General features: G+C 48.2%; 1 protein-coding gene and 1 long non-coding RNA gene across 3 annotated transcripts in view; one reads left to right on the top strand and one right to left on the bottom strand.

Moving 5' to 3' along the window:
- The window catches only part of Vav1 (vav guanine nucleotide exchange factor 1), a 52279-nt gene that overhangs the window by 6270 nt on the left and 24602 nt on the right, over positions 1-21407 (bottom strand). The window contains exons 11-25 of the mRNA XM_034497804.2: positions 20935-21003; positions 20701-20787; positions 20513-20598; positions 19637-19769; positions 18935-19044; positions 18055-18156; positions 17620-17717; positions 17515-17537; positions 17281-17326; positions 16655-16791; positions 15842-15907; positions 12411-12442; positions 9251-9367; positions 5248-5335; positions 2180-2294 (exon numbers count right to left, since the gene is read on the bottom strand). Coding sequence (XP_034353695.1) covers positions 2180-2294; positions 5248-5335; positions 9251-9367; positions 12411-12442; positions 15842-15907; positions 16655-16791; positions 17281-17326; positions 17515-17537; positions 17620-17717; positions 18055-18156; positions 18935-19044; positions 19637-19769; positions 20513-20598; positions 20701-20787; positions 20935-21003 — 1309 coding nt within the window. The remainder of the gene's footprint in view (positions 1-2179; positions 2295-5247; positions 5336-9250; positions 9368-12410; positions 12443-15841; positions 15908-16654; positions 16792-17280; positions 17327-17514; positions 17538-17619; positions 17718-18054; positions 18157-18934; positions 19045-19636; positions 19770-20512; positions 20599-20700; positions 20788-20934; positions 21004-21407) is intronic.
- LOC143441847 (uncharacterized) lies at positions 14450-19116 on the top strand. Of its 2 annotated transcripts, none has more exons than XR_013109592.1 (3): positions 14450-14628; positions 17994-18258; positions 18973-19116. It is a non-coding gene; the product is annotated as an uncharacterized LOC143441847 (long non-coding RNA). The 2 variants fall into 2 exon arrangements; XR_013109593.1 differs by having other exon boundaries at positions 14461-14628; positions 17991-18258.

Here is a 21407-nt window from a genome sequence, read left to right as displayed (position 1 = left end):
TTGGGAGTGTGGCAGAAGCCAGAGTCCTCGGACCAGACCAATGACTCACTACGATGATCATTTGGGAGTAAAGCTGTTTGGACAAGGAGGGTGTATTGTATGGCATGCTGTGACACACTGCAGCCTTCATGGTGAGGTGAGGTGAGGTGAGGTGAGGTGAGGTGAGGTGAGGTGAGGTGAGGTGAGGTTTGTTTGTTTTCTTTGGGGGAAGGTTGCAGAGGCAGAGGACAGATGTGGAGAACTGTGGAGATCACTGGGTTTGATGTGAAATTCACAAGTTTTGCAGGCAAATGAATGGAACTAGAAAATATCATCCTGAGTGAGGTAACTCAGACCCAAAAGGACATGCATAATATGTACTCACTAGTAAGTGGATATTAGCCAAAAAGGTACAGGATATCCAGGACACAATCTACAAAACTCAAGAAGGTCAACAAGCCGAAGGGCCCAAGTGAAGATGCCTCCATCCTACTTGGGAGGGAGAAGAAAGAAATCATGGGGAGCGAGGGAGGGAGAAACCTGGGTGGGAGAGAAGACAGGAAGGGAAAGGGAGAACATGATCAGATATTGGGTGGGGAAACAGGACTGAAGCCCTGAGGGCCAGCAGAAAGAATGGAAATGGGCAACCTTGGGAGGCAGGAGATTAGGGGGGACCCTCTAGAATGTACCAGAGACCTGGGTGGTAAGAGACTCTCAGGATTCAAAGGGAGGGACCTTGGATGAGATGCCCTACAGTGAGGAGAGGGAACTTGTAGAGTCCACCTCCAGCAGAAAGACGGGGTTATCAAGTGGAGGGATGGGGTTACCGTGCCTCTGTCAAAAGCTCTGACCCAGAATTGGTCTTGTCTGAAAGAACTGCATGAATAAAAGTGGAGAAGAGCCTGAGGGAAAGGAGATTCAGTGACAGGTCCAAATTGGGATCCAGCTCAAGGGGAGGCTCCAAGGTCTGACAGCATTACTATGGTGTGCTTACAGATAAGAGCCTAGCATGGCTGCCCTCTGAGAGGCCCAACAAGCAGCTGAAAGAGTCAGGTGCAGAAACTTACACCCACCCAATGGACAGAAGCCAGGGACCCCTGCAATTGAATTAGGGAAAGGCTGGAAGAAGCTGAGGAGGAGTACAACCCCATAAGAAGACCAGAATTCTCAACTAACCAGGACCCCCAAGGTCTCAGACACTGAGCCACCAACCAGGCAGCACACACTGGCTGATATAAGACCCCCCAACACATATACATCAGATGACTGCCTGGTCTGGCCTCAGTGAGAGAAGATGCACCTAATCCTTGAAAGACTTGGGGCCCCAGGGAGTAGGGAGGTCTAATGGGGGTGGGAACATCCTCTTAGAGATGAGGGAAGAGGTATGGGGTGAGGAACAGTCAGAGCGCAGACTGGAAGGAGGATAACAACTGAATTGAAACACTAAGGGCTGGAAAGATGTCTTAGTAACTAAGAATGCTGACTGCAGCCAAGGCAGTGGTGGTATACAGCACTGGGAAGGCAGACGCAGGTGGATCTCTGGGTTCAAGCCCAGCCTGGTCTATAGAGCAAGTTTCAGAACAGCCAAGACTATACAGAAATTCTGCCTCAAAAAGAAAAAAAAAACAAAGGAAGGAAAGAAGGAGAGAAGGAAAGAAAGGAAGGAAGGAAGGAAGGAAGGAAGGAAGGAAGGAAGGAAGGAAGGAAGGAAGGAAAGAAGGAAAGAAGGAAAGAAGGAAAGAAGGAAAGAAGGAAAGAAGGAAAGAAGGAAAGAAGGAAAGAAGGAAAGAAGGAAGAGAAAGAGAGAGAGAAAGAAGAAATGCTTGCCACTCTTCCAGAATACCGGGTTCAGTTCCCAGCACCCACATTGGACAGCTTACAACCACTCTAACTCCAGCTCCAGAAACAGTGTTCTTTTTTGGCCACAGCAGATACTGCACTAGTGTGCAGCACACATACCAATGTACACGTACAACACACATATAAATAAATCTTTAACAAAAAAGGAGACATCTCCAACACCACACAATGCCACATAAATAAGCATCTGATAAAGAATTATTAAAAAGAAAATGGATGGGCAGGCAGGCAGGCAGGCAGGCAGGCAGGCAGGCAGGCCCTGGGGGCCCTGGCTCTCCCTACACCAAGAGAAGGAAGGTACTACTGTGCAGCCCTCCAGCCTGCAGGGGCATCCTCCTACCTGGCGCCTTGTTGATGGCTCTCCTCTCAGGTTCCTTATAAGGAAACTGCAAGGTGGTGTCCAGTGACTTGAAGCAATCTTTGAGGGAATTCTGCTGATAAAACTCCACCAGTTCCTGAAAAAAAGTAACCACAGAATAGTCATTATCCCAAATGGCCGGCCCCTGGTGCAGTGCTGCCCCCCAAACAACCCTTTGGCTGCCCTGTGATGGGAAACTCCTTCCTCTACTGGAACAGCAAGGACCATCTGCGGAAGGGATGGGTAATATTGACTCAACCTAGACTTGCCTAAGAGACTAGCCTGCAGCCATGTCTACACTAACTAAGAAGGGCAGGGCCCCTGAGCATGGACGGCTCCAGCCCATTCATTCAGGTTGAATCCAAAGGAAAAGCAAGCTGTGCACCAGCCTCCATTTCTCCCCGCTCCCTGACTACAGCTGCAACATGGCCAGCCTCCTCATGCTCCTGCCACCATGCCTCCCTCCATGACAGTCCTCAGCCTGTGGTCTGGAAGAACCTGTCCCTCTTTAAGCTGCTTTGTTTTCTCACAGCAATGAGCAAAGTAGCCAATAGGCACCACAGGCTGAGGCCAGTTCTTGCCAGCCAGCCAGCTCATCTTACTTCCTGCCAAGCTTACCAAATAAGCTCATAAAATTCAAGGCCTCCCATCAATGCCTACGTCTTTATAACTAATAATCATCTAAGTGCAGACCAGTGTGCACAGAACACGTCACCAAGGTCTCCTAGGAACCCCAAGTGATAAAGATATTCACAATTCTCCCATTTTGTATTTGTTGTCTGCTTGCTTGCTTGTTTGTTTGTTTGTGAGATGAATGTTGAGGTTTGTCTTTTACTGTTTATTTTAATGCTAAGTGCTGGCCTCCAAGATTTGGAGTCTGCAGCAGCCTGAGGGAACCTGCCCCCAGTTAAATCTGACTGGTAAATAAAGATGTCAGCAGGTAAAAGCTGGGAGAAGAGATACAGGCGGGTTGAGGTTTCCCCCGCTAAAGGCCACAAGGAAGGAGCAGAAGGAGAAGACGGAGCATGGAAGAGAAAGAATGGGGGGGAGGGGGTAGTCATGGGCTAAGGGCCAAGAGATCATGGCCCAGAGGCCTTCCCAACTGGGTTAAGAGAAGCCAAGATGGAACACAGTAAATAGTAAGTGATGACTTGGGGTTATCGATGGGAAAGTAGATTCTAACAGCATGGAGGGTAGGTAGCTTCCCAGCTATTGTGATGCCTAAGACATATTTTAAAACATAAAAGCTCTATGTGTGTATGTGTCTTTCATCTGGGAACATAAATGGTTTAAGGTGGGAAGGAACCCCACATCAGGATTTACTAATAACTTTGAATTACAGATGAACATCAAGGAATGCATGTGGCAGTCAGAGGTCAACTTGTAGGAATTGATTCTCACCATTCACCACGCAGGATCAAGGGATCAGAGTCTTGCGGGCCTTTCCCATGATCATTAGACCTGAGAAGAAACTGGGGCCACTGAATGAAAATTTATAACTTAAAATTAGATGATGATGATGATGATGATGTGTGTGTGTGTGTGTGTGTGTGTGTGTGTGTGTGTACTCACTACAGTGAACCTGTGAAGGTCACAGACTGTGGAGGCAGGTCACTTCTTCCATCTTTAGAATATCAGCTATTGGCTGCTGGCATTGACTTGATTTGGTTGGTGAAAATCACCCTTACACACTGAGCCAGCTTGCCAGTCCCTTCTCATTTTATAAACAGAAATAGAGACAGAGACACCAAGTTCTCTGCCCAGGTCCCACAGCAGGCACAAGCTTATCTTGGGTGGCAGCTGACTTTTAGACCTGGGCCTCTGTAAAAGACTTTATTTGATTTCAGCTTCCCAGTGTGTTGATTTACGGATATTTCTTTCACAAATAGCTCGTGATGGTGACAAAAAACTAGTTGGGTCCAAATTCAAGAATGTTCCACAGGAAAAAAAACTACTCTACTGGAGAGATACAGACTGAAAATGTCCAATGTCATAAAAAAAAAAAAAAAAAAAAAAAAAAAAAAAAAAAAAAAAAAAAAAAAAAAAGAAAAAAATAAAACTGGGGGCAAGGCTGGTGAGGTGGCTCAGTGGGTCAAATTCTTGCCTCAAAAACCTGGAGAGCTGGGTTCCATCCAAGAACCCATGGAAAGACGGAAAGAGAGACCTGCCTCCAGAGTCTGTGACCTTCACAGGTTCATTGTAGTGAGTATGCACACACACAATAAGGAGGAGGTGGAAAAGGAGGAAGAGGAGGGGGAGGGAGAGGAGGAAGAAGAGGAGGAGAACAAGAACAAGAAGAACAGAACATGAAGAACAAGAGGAAGAAGAGGAAGAAGGAGAAGAAGTCACTCTTCTCCTAGCAGCCTTCAGAAGAAGATGTAGAACCCTCAGCTGATCCTGTACTCTGCCTGCCTAGATGCCGCCATGCTACTGCCTTGATGACTACAGACTGAACCCTCTGAACCTGTAAGCCAGCCCCAATTAACCGTTGTCTTTATAAGAGTTGCCCTGATCATGGTGTCTGTTCACAGCAGTAAAACCCTAATACACTGAGTGTGCACACCTGTGGCTGTGAGTATGGGTACGCATGTGGGGACCAGAGGTTGACTTCAGGTGTCTTCCTCTATTGTGTTCCACCTAATATTTTGAGTAAGGACCTCCCACTGAGCCTAGAGCTTCCTGGTTGCCTACCATGACTCAGTGGCAAGCCCAGGAGACCCATTTGTCTCCAGGTCCCAGAGCTGGGGCTACAGACATGCACTGCCACAGCTGGCTTTTACATGGGTTCTGGAGATCAAATTCAGGTCCTCGGGAGCTTTATCCACGAAGCATCCCATAGCTCAGCTTGCTTGGCATCAATAAACATTCCTCCACAAGCACTATTTGTCATAACTGTTTTTACTACTGGTCCTTAAGGGGATGAGTTCATGGTTAGTGCTCCCTGGGAAGGGCTTCTATAAATATAAAGTAAGGACCCTAAGACACAGGTGCAGACACTGCTGCATGGTCTCTGAGCAGCTTAGGTGGGGTTAGCCAACAGCGGCCCTTACCAGAAGGCCCCGGAAAGCCTTCTTCTCTGTGATCCGGTACAACCCCTCTGACGTCATGATTTTAATATGCTTGACCTCCACGTTATACCTAGAGCAAGGGAGAAAGATAATCAGATGGTTGAATCCTGAATCTGAGGATCTTTATCCCCCATCCACCCAGGCTACTAGCCCCAAGGACAAAAGAATCAAGCTGGACTCCTTCAAGCAAAGGGAGCCCTGCAGTTCAGAATGCAGAACAATGACTGACCCATCCCTTCCTGGGGTCTCTACTACTTTAAACCCTCCTTTCATTGCCTTATATAGAAGGAGTTTCCTGTTCTCCCTGAGGTAGCTCATCCTGAAGGTCAGCCTGACAGGGTCTAGAATCACCATAGAAGACCTCTGGGCATGTCTGTGTGTGAGTGTCTACTGGCTTGCCTGTCTGTCTACTGGGCATGTCTACTGGGCATGTCTGTGTGTGAGTTAACTGACAGGGGAAGCCCCACCCAGAATGAGGATGGCAACGTCCCCTGGGCTGAAGTTCTAGACTAAAGAAAGCAAGAAACAAACAAACAAACAGAGAGAGAGAGAGAGAGAGAGAGAGAGAGAGAGAGAGAGAGAGAAAGAAAGACCCAAAACCCAGCATTCATCTATTCATCTCTGCATTGGCTAGTTTTACATCAACCTGACATAAACTACAGTCATTTGGGAAGAGGGAACTACAATTGAAAAAATGTTCCCATCAGATTGGCCTGTGGGGCAGTGTCTTGCTTGATGATTAATATAGGAGAACCCAGTCCACTGTAGGTGGTTCCATCCCTAGGCTGGTCGTCTATAGTTCTACAAGAAAGCAGGCTGCGCAAGCCATAGGAAGCAAGCCAGTAAGCAGTGATCCTCCATGGCCTCTGCTTCAGCTCCACCTCCTGGTTCCTGCCTTGACCTCAGAGATGGAGCCTGACAATGTCAAAGTGCAAGCTGAAACAAACTCTTTTCTCCCCAAGGTGCTTTTGGTCATGGTGTTTTTTCCACAGCAATAGAAACCCTAAGACACAGTCTGCTCCCTGGGTGTGGATGTGATCCAACCAGCTGCCTTATGCTCCTGCCACCATGCCTTCCCCATCAGAGTGGACTGTTCTTTCCAACAGCAAGCTGAACAGACCCTCTCTCCACCAAGTTGGCTTTGTTAGGAACTTTATCACTGTGGTGCAACACATAAACCCCCTGCCTCAAGGGTATGTTAAGAAGCCAGTAGGACCCTGCAAAAAAGACAGTGTCCTTGGATAGAGAGGAAAAGATTGCTACACAACATGAAAGATGGGCGAATAGGAAGGACTCAAAGAACAGAGTCTCTACTAATGTGGAGGGTCACAGAACAACAGACTGGAGAGAGACACCCAACCTCATGAATGGGGCAGGTGACACCCAACCTCATGAATGAGGCAGGTGACACCCAAACTCATGAATGGGGCAGGTGACACCCAACCTCATGAATGGGGCAGGTGACACTCAACCTCATGAATGGGGCAGGTGACACCTAACCTCATGAATGGGGCAGGTGACACCCAACCTCATGAATGGGGCAGGTGACACACTAAGAAAGACAGCATAGGGAGAAGATGGCCAAAGGGGAAGCTAAGTAACACAAAAACCCTAGAAATGCTTTTGGTTTTTAATTGCTGAGGGATCACCCAGATGGCTCAGCAAGTAAAGAGGCTTGCCACAAAGCTCGACAACTTGAGTTCAACCCCCACAACCCTCATGTTGGAGAGTGAGAACTGACTTATGCAAGTTGTCTTCCAGCCTTCACACTGCGCCGCCGTACATGGGCAACACCGAAAATGAACGTTTTCAAACCAGTGAACTCTCACGAAAATATTGGAAAACCCCAATGGTAAAAATGGTATGGTAAAAATAAAGTTGGAAACAAGGGTAGAGCAGCCAGCCAGTGCACGTTAACTCCCTGATAGCTGTACCAAGCTTGGCATGAAAGGTGGCTGTACCAGCCAGTCATGTGCACAGGTGGAGTGGGCCCCAGCACTATGGCTATTTTCCCCACACTTCATGTGGCCCCTGCACAAGCATAGGCACTGTTTCCACCCTCCAGTGTCCTAGAGCTCAGAGATTACATGAGGCTGGCCAGCGAAGCCCTAGGGTCCTCCTGCCTCTCCCTCTCCAGTTGCTAGGGTCACAAGCACAGCCAGACTTGGCTTTAAGTGGCTGCTGAGAAATCACACCAAGGCCTGAATATGGTGTGGAGGGTGCATCACAAACAGCTGTCTCCCCAGCTCCTATCATGGCGTATTTTCTGAAGGTATTGTGCAGATGCAAATTAAAACTACATTTAGGCACCATCTGACCCCAGCCATTATGGCTGTTGCCAAGAAAAAGCAGAACCAAATTTCTAGAGAGGATTAGGTGAGCAAAGGACCCTGTGAGGTTGCAAGCTAAGCTAGAATTCTCCTCAACCAAAACCAGGGTGAGATGTCTTTAGGACCTGGGGAGATGGCTAAGTCGGTACAGGCTTGTTTTCAAGCATTGAGGACTAGAGTTTAATTCCCAATACCCATATAAGAAGAGCAAGATAGTGGTAACACTTATAATCCCAGCCCGGTGTAGCAGAGACAGGGGTTCCCTAGGACTCCCTGGCAGCCTGTAGAACCTGTTCTCAGCGAAAAATAATGCTTCAAAACTCAAGGTAGGGACTACTGAGATGGCACTTGTCACCAAGCCTAACAACTTGAGTTCAAGCCCTGATACCTATATTGTGGAAAGAGATAACTAACTACAACAAATTGTCATTGACTCTACATGCATGCAGTGGCACACATGCCTTTACACACATACTACATGCATGCATGCATGCATACATACATACATAAAATTTTTGATTCCTTGAAAAACAGCTATCATCAGCCTGCAGCCTCCATGTGTGGACACGTTGGTAAATGCCCACATACATGTCCACAAATAACAAAAAAATAATAACACAAGTAAAAGTCACTGTTCAATTGGCAGGAATGGAAATTACTAGTGTGGAGACCAGGAGGTCTGTCCTGGAACAGCTAGATTTTATTTCCCAAGGATATTGGTCAGCATATCCATGTGATTCCAACAAGCCTGTGCTCATTTTGCAGAACTATCAACAACAGCCAGAACACAGTATCAACTAAAGTGTCTACAGATGAAGAAACTGTGACAGACACACACAGTGGAGCGGATTCAGCCAAGAAAGGGATGGTGTCCCGTCATTTACACTGTGGAGGGACTGGAGGGTGTTAAGTGAAACAAGTCAGACACAGAAAGACAAATATCACAGCTTCTAAAGCACACATGAAAGCTAGAAGTGTTTGCCTCAAAAAGGAATAGAGAAAAAAGATGCAATGGGAGGGAGAAGGAACGGGGCACAAGGTAAGGGAAGGAAGAGGAGGGGAGGAAAGTGAAAGTCGGTAGAAAACAGTAGTTCAATAAAAGGTGCTTGTGGACAAGTATACACTTTTGTATGGTAAAGGACAAGACAGCCTTGGCAAGCCCAGGTCAGAGAGGGTATGGTCAGAGAGGGAGGAGCCCAGGTGAAAGGGGTGTGGTCAGAGAAGGAAGAGACCAGGTCAAAGAGGGCATGATCATATGGGGGGGGGGGAGGTCAGAGGGAGTATGGTCATGGAGAGAGGAATCCAAGTCTGTGGGGTCTCAGTCAGGGAGGGAGGAACCCAGGTCGAAGGGACGTGGTCAGGGAGGGAGGAACCCAGGTCAAAGGGGCGTGGTCAGGGAGGAAGCCAGGTCAAAGGGGCGTGGTCAGGGAGGAGCCCAGGTCAAATGAGCGTGGTCAGGGTGGGAGGAGCCCAGGTCGAAGGGACGTGGTCAGGGAGGGAGGAACACAGGTCAAGGGGGCGTGGTCAGGGAGGGAGGAACCCAGGTCAAAGGGGCGTGGTCAGGGAGGAGCCCAGGTAAGGGGGCGTGGTCATGGAGGGAGAAACCCAGGTCAAAGGGGCGTGGTCTGAGAGGGAGGGAGGGAGGGAGGATTTACTTAATGCTGATGGCGAACTCCGCTGTGTCTTTCACCCTCTGCCGCACCAGGTAGGTCCCATCAGAGCGGTTGGTGAGAATGCCCTCAGCGCCTGCTCTCTCCATGGGGCCCGCATACCTGTCAGGACACACCTCAGTCAGTCATGCCAAGGGGTACAGGGTGGGTTAAAGCTCAGGCTTTTGGGAATCCCTGGAATTTGGCCATTTGCTTTGACGGGCATCTTCCGAGCTCACTTTAGAAACTAATCTTTGTGAGCACCAGGATAGAAACGGAGTGAGGTGTCAGCCTCAGATACAGAGGTTACTGGAAGGGCTAGCAGAAGGGCTCAGCAGGTAAAGGAGTTTGCTGCCAAGCCTGAGGACTTGAGTTCAATCCCGGGATCCAAAAATAGAAAAAGAACCAACCCCTGCAAGTTTTTCTGTGACCTACACACACACACATGCACACATGAACATATATACACACATGCACATACACATGTACACGTATGCATATATACATGCACACACAGAGACACACACACACAATGTATAAAAACATTTCAGGGAAGGCCTGAAATAAATCAATAGTATTTTAATGCAATGTTAAAAAAAAAAAAAAAAAAAAAAAAAAACAGAACAATTAAAAGCCAACTAAAAAAGGAATGAGGCTTATGCACAACCATAGTGAGGCATCAAGGACACCATGCTCACACAGTGGGCCCTCAAGGACACCATGCTCATAGAGTGGGCCCTCAAGGACACCATGCTCACACAGTGGGCCCTCAAGGACACCATGCTCACAAAGTGAGGCCTCAAGGACGCCAAGGCCAATATAAAAACCACACACCAAAAGCTGCACAATGTGCAACTCCATGTGAGAAATGTCCACACAGAGAGCAGAAGAGTTCAGAGAGAGAGCGAGCAGATCCATAGGTACTGAGACTGGTCAGGGGAATCCTGCTTGGAGGAATAGGACCGTGAGATGGGGTAGAATGTTTTGGAACTAGACAATGGTTGCACTCCATTCTGAGTACACCAAAACATAGTGAAGACAAATGTAAATATGATTGAAATATAGTTGATGTAATATATTTACATCTCCTTTAAATTTCTTTATTACTGTTGAATTAGCTATAGAGTGTGGCCTTTGTAAAAAGTGAAAAAAGTAAAATGTAAAACTGTTGCCTTTGTTTTATAATTTTTGTCTGTATAAACTTATATAGCAACTTTGTTTGTGGGCTCTTCGTGGGTTCTGCTTGTATGTGTCTCCTAACAATACCTTCTCTGGCTCAGCTCAGCTTCTCCTGGCTCTGCTGTCACCGACCGTCTCCTCAGTCTACAAGCCAGAGTCACTTCATCTGTCTTTACTCTCACTCGTCAAAATCTCTTCTCTACTCTTTCCCAGTCCTGCTTAATCTTTCTTCTTCTGTCTCCTGGACCCGACTGGCTTCCTTCCTTAGGCTCCTCCACTGCCTCAGCCTCTGCTGCCTTCTTTATCCTCTCGCCTTCCCAGGAAAGCCAACTGCCACTGAAGAGCAGAGGGTCATTTAAAGGGCCAGGCACACAAAATATTTCGTAGTACGGTGGAGACTGGCAGTCAGTTCTCTCCTCCCACCAGAGAGATAAAGACTTGTTTTGTTTTTTGAACTTGGGTCCTGAAACTTAGCAGCAAGCACTTTTATCCACTGAGTTGTTTCACCAGCCATGTCTGTCTCCTTACACTATACATGCTAAAGTATCCATATTTATATGTGTAAGTAAATGTAGAGTGTGCTATGGTGATATATGTATCATGAATATATATACATTATATATAATGTATAATTATATATAACTACATTTTATATATTGTGAGTATATATATATATATATTCTATATCAACAGTATCATCATCACTATCATCACCATCATCACCATCACCACCATCACTATTACTGTTGCTATCACTCTCACCACCATCATTCATCACAATCATATCTCCTCTCCACAATTAACACCATCACCACTATTGCCATCGCCACCACTATCACCACCATCATCACCACCATCACCACCACCACCACCTCCACCACCATCACTACCACCACTATCACCACCATCACCACCACCATCACCACCACCACCATCACCACGACCACCACTACCATCACCACCACCACCATCACCACCACCATCACCACCACCACCACCTCCACCACCATCACTACCACCACCATCACTACCACCATCACTACCATCACCACCACCATCACCACCACCACCATCACCACCACCACCATCACCACCTCCACCTCCACCACCACCACCATCACCACCACCACCACCACCATCACCACCACCACCATCACCACCACCACCACCACCATCACCACCACCACCATCACCACCACCACCATCACCACCATCACCACCACCACCATCACCACCATCACCACCACCACCACCACCACCATCACCACCACCATCACTACCACCACCACCACCACCACCATCACCACCACCACCACCACCTCCACCACCATCACTACCACCACCATCACTACCATCACCACCACCATCACCACCACCACCATCACCACCTCCACCTCCACCACCACCACCATCACCACCACCACCACCACCATCACCACCACCACCATCACCACCACCACCACCACCATCACCACCACCACCACCACCATCACCACCATCACCACCACCATCACCATCACCACCATCACCACCACCATCACCATCACCACCATCACCACCACCATCACCACCACCACCACCACCACCACCACCACCACCATCACCACCACCACCACCACCACCATCACCACCACCTCCACCACCACCACCACCACCATCACCACCACCACCATCACCACCACCACCATCACCACCACCACCATCACCACCACCATCATCATCATCTTCATCATCACCATGATCACTATCACCACCATCATGACTGTCACTGTGACTTTCATAATTGCCCAGAATCAGGAACCTTCCCTTCCCCTGTCCTTTCCCAGCAGGTCTCAGACCAGGATAAACTCAGAAGTATGTGCTTGGGATCCAAATAATAAAGCACTGATCACTGTGAAAGCCCCCATGTCCAGCCTGAGTTCTCCCTTCACTCACCCACCCTGCAACACACAGCCATTTTAAAGAAAGGAAACATAACTGTACTCACCAGAGATGCACAGACAGGTCCTGAGGAGGGCCCTGGGAACACAGACAAAAATCCAGACTCAGAGAAGATGCGCACACACATCTACTCCACTAACATTTGCTGAATTGGTACCATGTTCCAGGTATGTGCTATTCATGGAAGAAACAACTCTAGAACCCCATTTCCCTCATGTGTTTACATCATATTATATATAGTTTACATATATTAACCTCAAGTCAAGTATGAGGGCTAGCTTTCCAACATGACCCAAACTACACTCACCTACGAAGAGAGTCTCAATGAGGACTGCATAGATTGGGTGCTTAATGGGTGTGTCTGGGGAGGGGGGTTCTAAATTATATTAACTGATGTAGGAAGCCCAGCTCACTATGGGGAGACCATTCCCTAGGCAGGAGGTCCTGAACTTTATAAGAGGATAAACAGAGCTGAGCACAAGCAAGTGAGCAGGTGGCCATGCAGGCAGCCATTTCCCGCTGTTCTTGACTGTCAGTGTGCTGTGAGCAGCTGTCTGAAGCTCCTGCCTTGGTTTCCCTACAATGATGGGCTGAAATAGATCCTTTCCTGTTGGGCCTTGGATGAGCTAACTCCATTTAACCTGCCACCTTCAGTCACATAACACACAGGTAGAAGGCGTGATTAACAAGTCTCCACCTCCAGAGATTTAAATATTAATGAGTTATCTAAAGGCCAGGGGCATAGCTAATTAAGTTATTCCCTCCTCTTTTTCCCCTCCCTATAAAATTAGGCTCCCCTGGCCTTTGGCGAGGGGGGGGAAGCGTGTACCACCTACATCTATTTACCATGTCATGAACAATAAAAGCTTTGGAAAACCAGACTCCACATGTCGCCTGATCTGCCTGATCTGCCTGATCTGCCTGATCTGCCTGATCTGCCTGATCTGCCTGATCTGCCTGATCTGCCTGATCTGCCTGATCTGCCTGATCTGCCACCGCCAGGTTCCCAGCCTTTGGAAACTTGAGCCGCCCACCACCAGCCCCTGGCGGTTGTACCAATGTGAGACCTCCTGGCGGTGTGGGAAGCCCGCTGCCGCTGCCGAGACCCCGCCACCGGACTCCCTCCCCCCTCGAGATTTCTTCCCCACACTTTCCTCCCCCAAGTTGCTTTCTGTCAGGGTATTTTATCCCAGCAACAGAAATGAAACTAGAACACCAAGGATGGTGTTTATTTACTTCAACAAAGGGCAAAAGTCCACACAAAGTAAGATAAAGTGACAGATGTATAGATGACCTGGGAGTAGGAGCAAGAAGGCCTGGAGGAAAGAGTGGGGACAAGACTAAAGAGGAAGGCGGCAGGGAGCAGTGAATACAGTGAAGGAACATCATACACATGTATGACAATGGCCTTAGGAAGTCCACAGCTGTGTACAATGAGTGCTCACTATTTAAAAGTATATAAAAAGACTTCCTGATGTGTACAAATTATACAAATCATTGCTTACAGAGATGGTGGGTAGGCAGGTGACAAGTGGATACATGAGTGGCTATGGAGATAGAGAAGGGGGACAGTGTTTTCTAGGTAAGATGTTCACCACTCAGTTACACTGTCAGCCCTTAAAAGATGTCTTTCTGTCATCATTTAGAATTTGTAGGCAATGATGAGGAGAGATTTGGAGCCTTGTACATAAAAGCAAGCATCCTACTCCCCCCGACCCAGCTAGATCTCAGACAGATCCTAGGCAGGGCTCCACCCCTAAACACAAACCCAGCCCCTCATTGGGGGCTCCTAAGCGGGACCTAGCCACATCCCTGAGCCACCGCCTTGACCTTGAGATAACCGATTAATACTACCCAATCTGGAAGGAATGATGGAGTTCGAAGCTCACAGTGTAAGTTAAGATACTTTGTGGTGGATAGCCCTAGCCTCTTGTTGTCATGGTAATTCCACTCCTGGGAGGGGCTGCAAAGGAGGAATGAATCTTGTAAACCTTCTGTCCAATCAAATTTGTTAAATAAAGGCTACAGCCAGTGATTGGGCAGTGGAAGAGGAGTAGGAGGAGCCAGAGGCAGGGAAAGGAGATAAGAAGAAGAGAGCCGTTGGAGTGAGGAGTGTTGGCAGTTGGTGGAAGCAGGGAGTTGGCAGTTGGTGGAAGCAGAGGAGGTTGGCAGTTGGTGGAAGGAGAGAAGACGAAGGAGACCTTGACCAAGGAAACCGCAAGTTGTTAAGAGCTCTCATGGCCGGGGAATAGTGTAGTTTAATGGTAAATCTGCCCAATCTAGGCATGCAGCATTCATTTGATACTTATTGACTTGTGTCTTTATTCTATGGACTCCCTATGGGCAGGAGATTTACCGCAACAATACTTAAGTTCTGAGTGAGGGCATAGAAATGTAACATGAAAATAAAGGGGAACTGTTTGGGAAGAGAACAGTGAACAGCAGGAGGAGAGGGACGGGAGGGCAGCTGGGGAGTTAACAATTCAAGCAAAGGACAGTGACAGAAACATATAAAACTGTCATCTGAAGCCCATTGTTTTGATATTAAGGAAACGTTAACAGGGCCAGCAAGATGGTTGGCAAGTAAAGGTTCTCAGCACCATCTCTGAGCACACAAGTTTAATCCCCAGGACCTATGCAGCGGAGGGGGAGACCCAGCTCCTACCAGTTGTCCTCTGGCCTCCACACGCAGGCCATGGGATGCACACTCACACACAAACAAAACAAATAAACAAGCAGAGAGTAAAGGAAAAACTCTAAAGGTGAATTAAGAATGCTGAACTTAAAGGGCGTGGCCCCTGGTAGATGAACCTAGCTACAGTCAGTGGCCTCATACCCGTAAGTGTATGGGTGGCACAACATAGACTCTGAATTATTTTTAAAAGAAAAAAAATAAAAATAACACAAAGTTGGTAGGGATGAGAGTGGATCTGAGAGGAATTAGAGGAATGAACAGTGGAGGAATATGATCAAAATATATTCTATGTATGTAGGAAATTCTCCAAGAATTGTATTTATCAAACAAAAAAGAAAGAAAAATAATAACAAACAGGGAGCCACTGAGGAGGAAACAACAGATCTGTCCATCAGGAGCATGGCAAGGAAGAAGGAGCCCATGATGCCTTCACAGGACTCAGCTCAGTGTTTTGGAAAGAAGCTAGGGACTGGCCCACCTTCTGAGCATCTGCTCTGTCCCATACAACACCCCAGGGAAACTGCAAGTTGTTTCACAAAAAAAAAAAAAAAGAAAGAAAAGAAAAAGAAAAAAGCTTCTGTATCAGTCATATGCTGACTAAAGGTGGCTCAGAGAAGCAGATAAGACCTTGGTTTGACAAGATGTGACCTGCCACGATAAACAGAATGGGAGAGGCTAAGTTAACACATCTATGGCTTATTCTCACCTACCTGACTAGCCCAGTCTACTAGGGCTGTGTCTGAACCCTTGACCCTCACACAATCCAGAATTGAGGCACTCACGTGGACATAGGGACGCACTCTGTTACAGGGAAACCAGCCGACTTCATTTGTAGCAGTATTTCTTCCCTAAAAATGCAAGAGACAAAAGCATGATCAGAATGTATAGGTATCTGGGGCGTGCGTGTGTGTGTGTGTGTGTGTGTGTGTGTGTGTGTGTGTGTGTAAGAGAGAGAGAGAAAGAGAGAGAGATCCACTCACTTATATGTGTGTATCCATTTCTCCTCTCAGTGGACACTATTATTCATTTATCTCTCATTCAACATGAGGAACCTGAGACATGTTTCAAAGGCAGAGCCCCAACCTAGAATCCCTCAGGGAGGGGCTGGGGGCATGTTTATGGGTGGAGCCCCTGCCTAGAACCCCTCAGTGAGAGTCTAGGCTATTACTCAACAGATAGAGTACCTGCTTAGCACCCTGAAGCCCTGAGATTCATATCCAGAACCACAAAAAAGTAATCTAACCTATAGAAGAAAAGACGGTATCTAACCCATAGAAGAAAGGACACTGTGATAACCCTGGAGCTACCAAGGAAAACTAGACTCCCAGGAAGGTGGCCATCCCCAGACATCTCCACTCACATACCCTTCCCACAAGGGCCAACACCAGAACCTCTTGAGACTATGACCCCACTCCCTCAGATTCCCTGCACCCATGACCTTGACTTGAGCCCATAATTATGACCTCACTTACTCTTGAACTCCACAGGAAGCAATTCAAGAGCCTCCTGAGGCTGTTCCCTGACCCTTCATGTCATTTGTATCCATGACTCCACACTCATAGCTTGCCTCTGGCTCCTACAGCCAGTGTCCATACCTCCCACCAGTTGTGTTCAGCCTCTGCCTTAGTGAGCTCCACAATGTCCCCAGGGTTGAGCCGCAAAAATGGTCCAAAGGCTCCAGGTGGAGGAGGGATCCCGTAGTACTCCTGAAACACTTCCATCTTAGGCAGACCTGGAAGGTGAGAGGAGATGACACAACATGGTCGGTAGGACACTCAAAGCTGCATCTTTAAACACAAGAAAAAGATTGACAATACCAAGTGGTAATGACGGGATGAAAAAACTATAACACGAGTTGGACAGCATCTGCTGAAAATAAGTGTATCTACCCTGGTTCCCAGCAATACCACTCCTGTATAAATACTGAGGAGAATGAAAATATACAGTTGCTTAAAGGTGGAGACCCTGCCTAGAATCCCCCAGTGAGGGGCTCGGGGTGTGGCCGGGGTGGAGACCCTGCCTAGAATCCCCCAGTGAGGGGCTCGGGGTATGGCGGGGTAGAGCCCCCATCTAGAATCCAAAGTGAGGGGCTAAGAGTCAGAAGTGGAACCCCTGCCTAGAGTCTCCCAATGAGAGGTTGGGGACATGGTTAGGGGTAGAGCCTCCTCCCCCTCCTGGAGTATCATTCAGTCATCTCCCCCACAGCACTCTGCACACTCACCCAACTCATTCCTTTTCTTGTCCTGGGCCCTTCGATGTAGCTTGTCCTGGAAGGAGGGACAAAGAAAGTAGGCACAGAAGTAGGCATTTATTCCCAGAGAAGTGATTCCTTAGCCCTTCATTGTCCCTGCCCAGCCAAGGATGAAGATGCTCATTCCTGGGGTCTTCTGGTTCCTCTCTGATTTCTCTGTGAGCCTCTGTGATTTCTCAGGTACAGAATGAAATCAGATCTTACCTTCTTCATGGTTCCTGAGAAATCTATGGAAGGAAAAATTTCATTCAGAAGGAAACTCCCCTACAGAGAAGCTAGCCCACTTCCCTCACATTATCATAGAAGTACCTTGCCCATGACGACCACAGGGAGGCACCCTCCCCAGACACTCCTTGTGTGCAGGTGCACGGCACCTGTAACAGCGATATCCCTGGTAGAATGTGCCTCTGGAATGCAAGAAAGAAAGATAAAGGAGACATGGAGACATGGGAAGTCACTGAGAGAAAGCAAAGGCCAAATTTAGTGATATACACCTGCAATTTAGCACTGGAAGGATGAGGCAGATACTGCATCCAAGCCTAGCCAGGGCTACTGAGGGAGACACTATCTAAAAGAAGGAAAAGAAGAAAGAGGCAGGAACAAGGGAAGCAGAGGAAGAGGAGAAGGAGGAAGTGTAGACGAAGAGTAATGGGTCAACATAAGGCTTCCTTCCTCTCAAGCAGGTGACCTCTCTAGAGAGGAAAGCCGAGAAAGCTCAAGGCTCAGGATCTCCCCGATACACACCTGAGTAACATTTGGCAGGCCTTGCAGGAAGTGGTCTCCTCGAAGGAGAACATCTGGAAATCATGACCGTTGGCCGCCGCATTCTCTGGGTAGATATTGGAGCTGGAGAGAGAATTTGAAATCAGAACCAATACTTCATCCTGAACATGGATCAATAAGTCTACAGAATAAATACTATATCTGGGCACCCAGCCTCAGGCGAGTGTGAGTAACAGCAGAGAGGGGAAACAGGTGGGCAGGTGCCCAAGGCTAAGAGAAGGGTGGAAGGTGGCTATTTAATGGGAGCGGGGTCTCCTTTGAGGATGATGAAAGAGTTTAGAGCTACAAGGTGATAACTACACTTTCAAATGCGTTAAATGCCATAGAATTGTAGCTCTGGGGTGTTTGGGTTTAGTTATAATTTTTACATCAACGGAATAAAGGGCAGCAGAGGAGGAGACAGAGGAGCAGGAAGAGGACATTGAGGTAGAAGAAAAGAAAGGTAAAAAGAGAAAACAGAGAAGTGGGTGGGTAGTGTGCATGGGGGGAAGACCAGCAGAGGGAAAGAAGAAAGAGCAGAGAATGAAGAAGATAGAGGAGAAACGTGAGGAGACAGTCTTTGGTTTTGGCTTGGGGGGTTGAGAAGGGGGGTTTTCGGGTTTTGGGTCTTTAGTTTTGGTTTTTTGGTTTGGTGGCTTTTTGGCTTCGGGTTTTTGGTTTGGGTTTTTTTGGTATATTTTGTTTTGTTTTGATTTTTTGTCTTTTTCTTTTTGGCTTGTTGCTGTTTTGTTTGCTTTGGGTGTTTTTATTTTTATTTTTTGGGTTTTTTGTTTTGAGTTTATTGTTGCTGATGTTTTTGTGATGTGACGATTGAACCAAATAACAGGAAAAGGAGGCTCACATGGCCATTTCAAACTGTTCCATCCACTTCTTCTTCAGCTCCCGAGTCTTGAAGAACAGCTCATAGCCCTGGGCACCTTGATCCTCAATCAGAAGGAACATATGGCTCCACTGGATATGGAAAAGCAAATCACGAGTGAATCCCCTGCAGAAAGCAGGATCACATCCCACCTGTCCCTCATCCCCCAGGGCATATACATGGGTATGTTCAAACAAGACTAGACCACCCAAACACACATCAGCAAGTCCAAAAGTCAATGAGGACCTGAGCTCAAGACCCAGAACCTACATTAAAAATATCAGGAGTGATGCCCTGTGCTTATGATCTCAGCGCTGGGAAGCAAACACAGGAGACTCTCTGGGCCTCCCTGGTCAGCCAGTCTAGCTTAAAGGGCAAGGCCTGGGCGCAGGGAGAGACCCTGTCTCGAAAAAATAAAAATGGATGGCCCCTGAAGAATGACACCTGAGGTTGCCTCTGGACCACGAATTTTTTCAATGAAACGATTGAAGGACAGTAGTTACATTCTCTCTCTTGCTCTCGCTCCCCCCACCCATCTCCCTCCCCAGCCCCCTAGCTCTTGCTCTCCCTTTCTCTCACTCTTTCTCTCTCTGTTTCCGCTTCCACATACGGACAACCCCAAGGCCAAGCTGCCAGAGCACCTGAATCCCCACCCTGCTCAGAGTCCTGTTGACAGAGTCTCACCTTCTTGTTGTCTCGATCCCCGGAGGAGTCATCCCGAACTTGAAAGCTGTGCAGGTTCACCGAAGCCTTGAGGTCATAAGAGTCCCCGCGGCGTTTACAGATGAGCAGTGCTTTGTCCAGCAGGAAGGCATACCTGCAAGCCTTCAGGTCAGGGTCCCAAATCTGACCCCTCCCAGTCCCCCTGCCATCTCCCGGACCTCTACCTGCTATGCGGTGGACTCGAACCCCAACCTTGACCAACTTAGTAAGCTCACCCGTGCATCCTATCTTCACCCATGTGATCCAAGTTGGTCCTGTCCAACTTTGCTCAACCACACATCCATCAAGGCTCTACTCTACAGTTAGGGTGATTCCACCAACCTCTTCAGATCTGTCAATCAGGCCCCACCTCCATCTTGACTCAGGCTGCTCCCCAAACCTAGGATGACTTCGCCCAAATCTGTTAGGGAAGCTAGCCCCACAAAGAATCCTTCTGGTATATCTTGGCTCCACTCACCTGTCTATCTAGGCTGTAGCCACGCCCCCTGGCCAGACTGCACCCCAGATCCAAGTTTACCCGCCTGTCTAAAAACTTGGCCTCAGCTGGTTATGGCGTCAGTCGCCTTTTATCCCAGCACTTGTGAGGAAGAGGCAGGAGTATTTCTTTTGAGTTCAAGGCCAGCCTGAACACACCATCTCTCAAAACTAAGAGACCCTACCCCCACAGGATTCACCGCAAATCTATATTGACTCTGCCCACCTACCTGCTTATGTAGAAATCAGGCCCAACCTACTGCCCAAGCCTCACCCCAGACTGACTCCCCTCCACCTTCCACTTAAGCATTGGCCCTGCCCACAACCTCTGCTCCTCCCTTAGTCCAAGTTGGCTCCACCCACCTGTCCGTCTTTGAGCGACGGTCCACTGAGGTAATCTTGAGCTCACCGTCAATTTTAGGCCGGCCGTAGTTGGCGAGAGATTGGTCCTGCACAGTAGGCAGAGTGGAGTCTAGCCACAGATTCCCCTAGAAGGGGACCAGCACTGCCTATAGATCCACACCCGTGGCCCACCCAGCTCCAGCCCTCACCAGGTTCTCAATGGACAGCTGAAAGTTTGTGATCTGCCGTAGGGTCTCATTGTCCCTCTTGACTTCATTCACACACTGTGCCAGGTCCTGTGAGTAGGAAATGGTGACAGGCTTTCTTGCCTACCTGCCTGGCCCAATCCCTTCCACAGCCAAGGGTCAAGGATCAGCCCCCTAGTGGAGGCAGAGAGGTTGCTGCCAGCATGGGTACCCAACCAGCAGCACCTGCTCCCTCACCCTCATGGCATCCAGAGCCAACCGCAGGTTCTCCTTTTCCGTAGCCTCTTGCGTGTGTTTCACCAGCTCCTGTGTGGACCAAGGAGTCAGAGTAAACCTGGGCATATCCCCATGCCCCAGAGCTTCCAACTGATGCTGACCCACGAGGTCCTCCTAGAGACCCAAAAGCCTATGTACCCAACCCCTCATATCCAGCTTTCTCCACCCTCTGGGGCCTAGAGTCTAGGCCCAGCCCAGATGCTGTACTGATTAATTTTATTGTCATGTTGACACAGGCAAGAATCACCTGGAAAGAGAGTCTCAATGAGTGAGGGACTCTCTAGATCAGCTTGGCCTGTGTGCGTGTCTATGGGGGACTGTCTGAATTGTGTTCACAGAGTTGGGAAGACCCATTCCTTGTGAGTGACATCAGTCCCCAGATTTGGATCCTGGACCTGTGTAAGTGTGGAGATTTAGCCAAGCACAATTGAGCA

The sequence above is a fragment of the Arvicanthis niloticus genome, chromosome 3 (genome assembly GCF_011762505.2).
Source record: "Arvicanthis niloticus isolate mArvNil1 chromosome 3, mArvNil1.pat.X, whole genome shotgun sequence".
NCBI classification, from domain to species: domain Eukaryota; kingdom Metazoa; phylum Chordata; class Mammalia; order Rodentia; family Muridae; genus Arvicanthis; species Arvicanthis niloticus.
The sequence above is the reverse complement of the archived record's forward strand: the minus strand, read 5'-3'. Positions and strand labels throughout refer to the sequence as shown.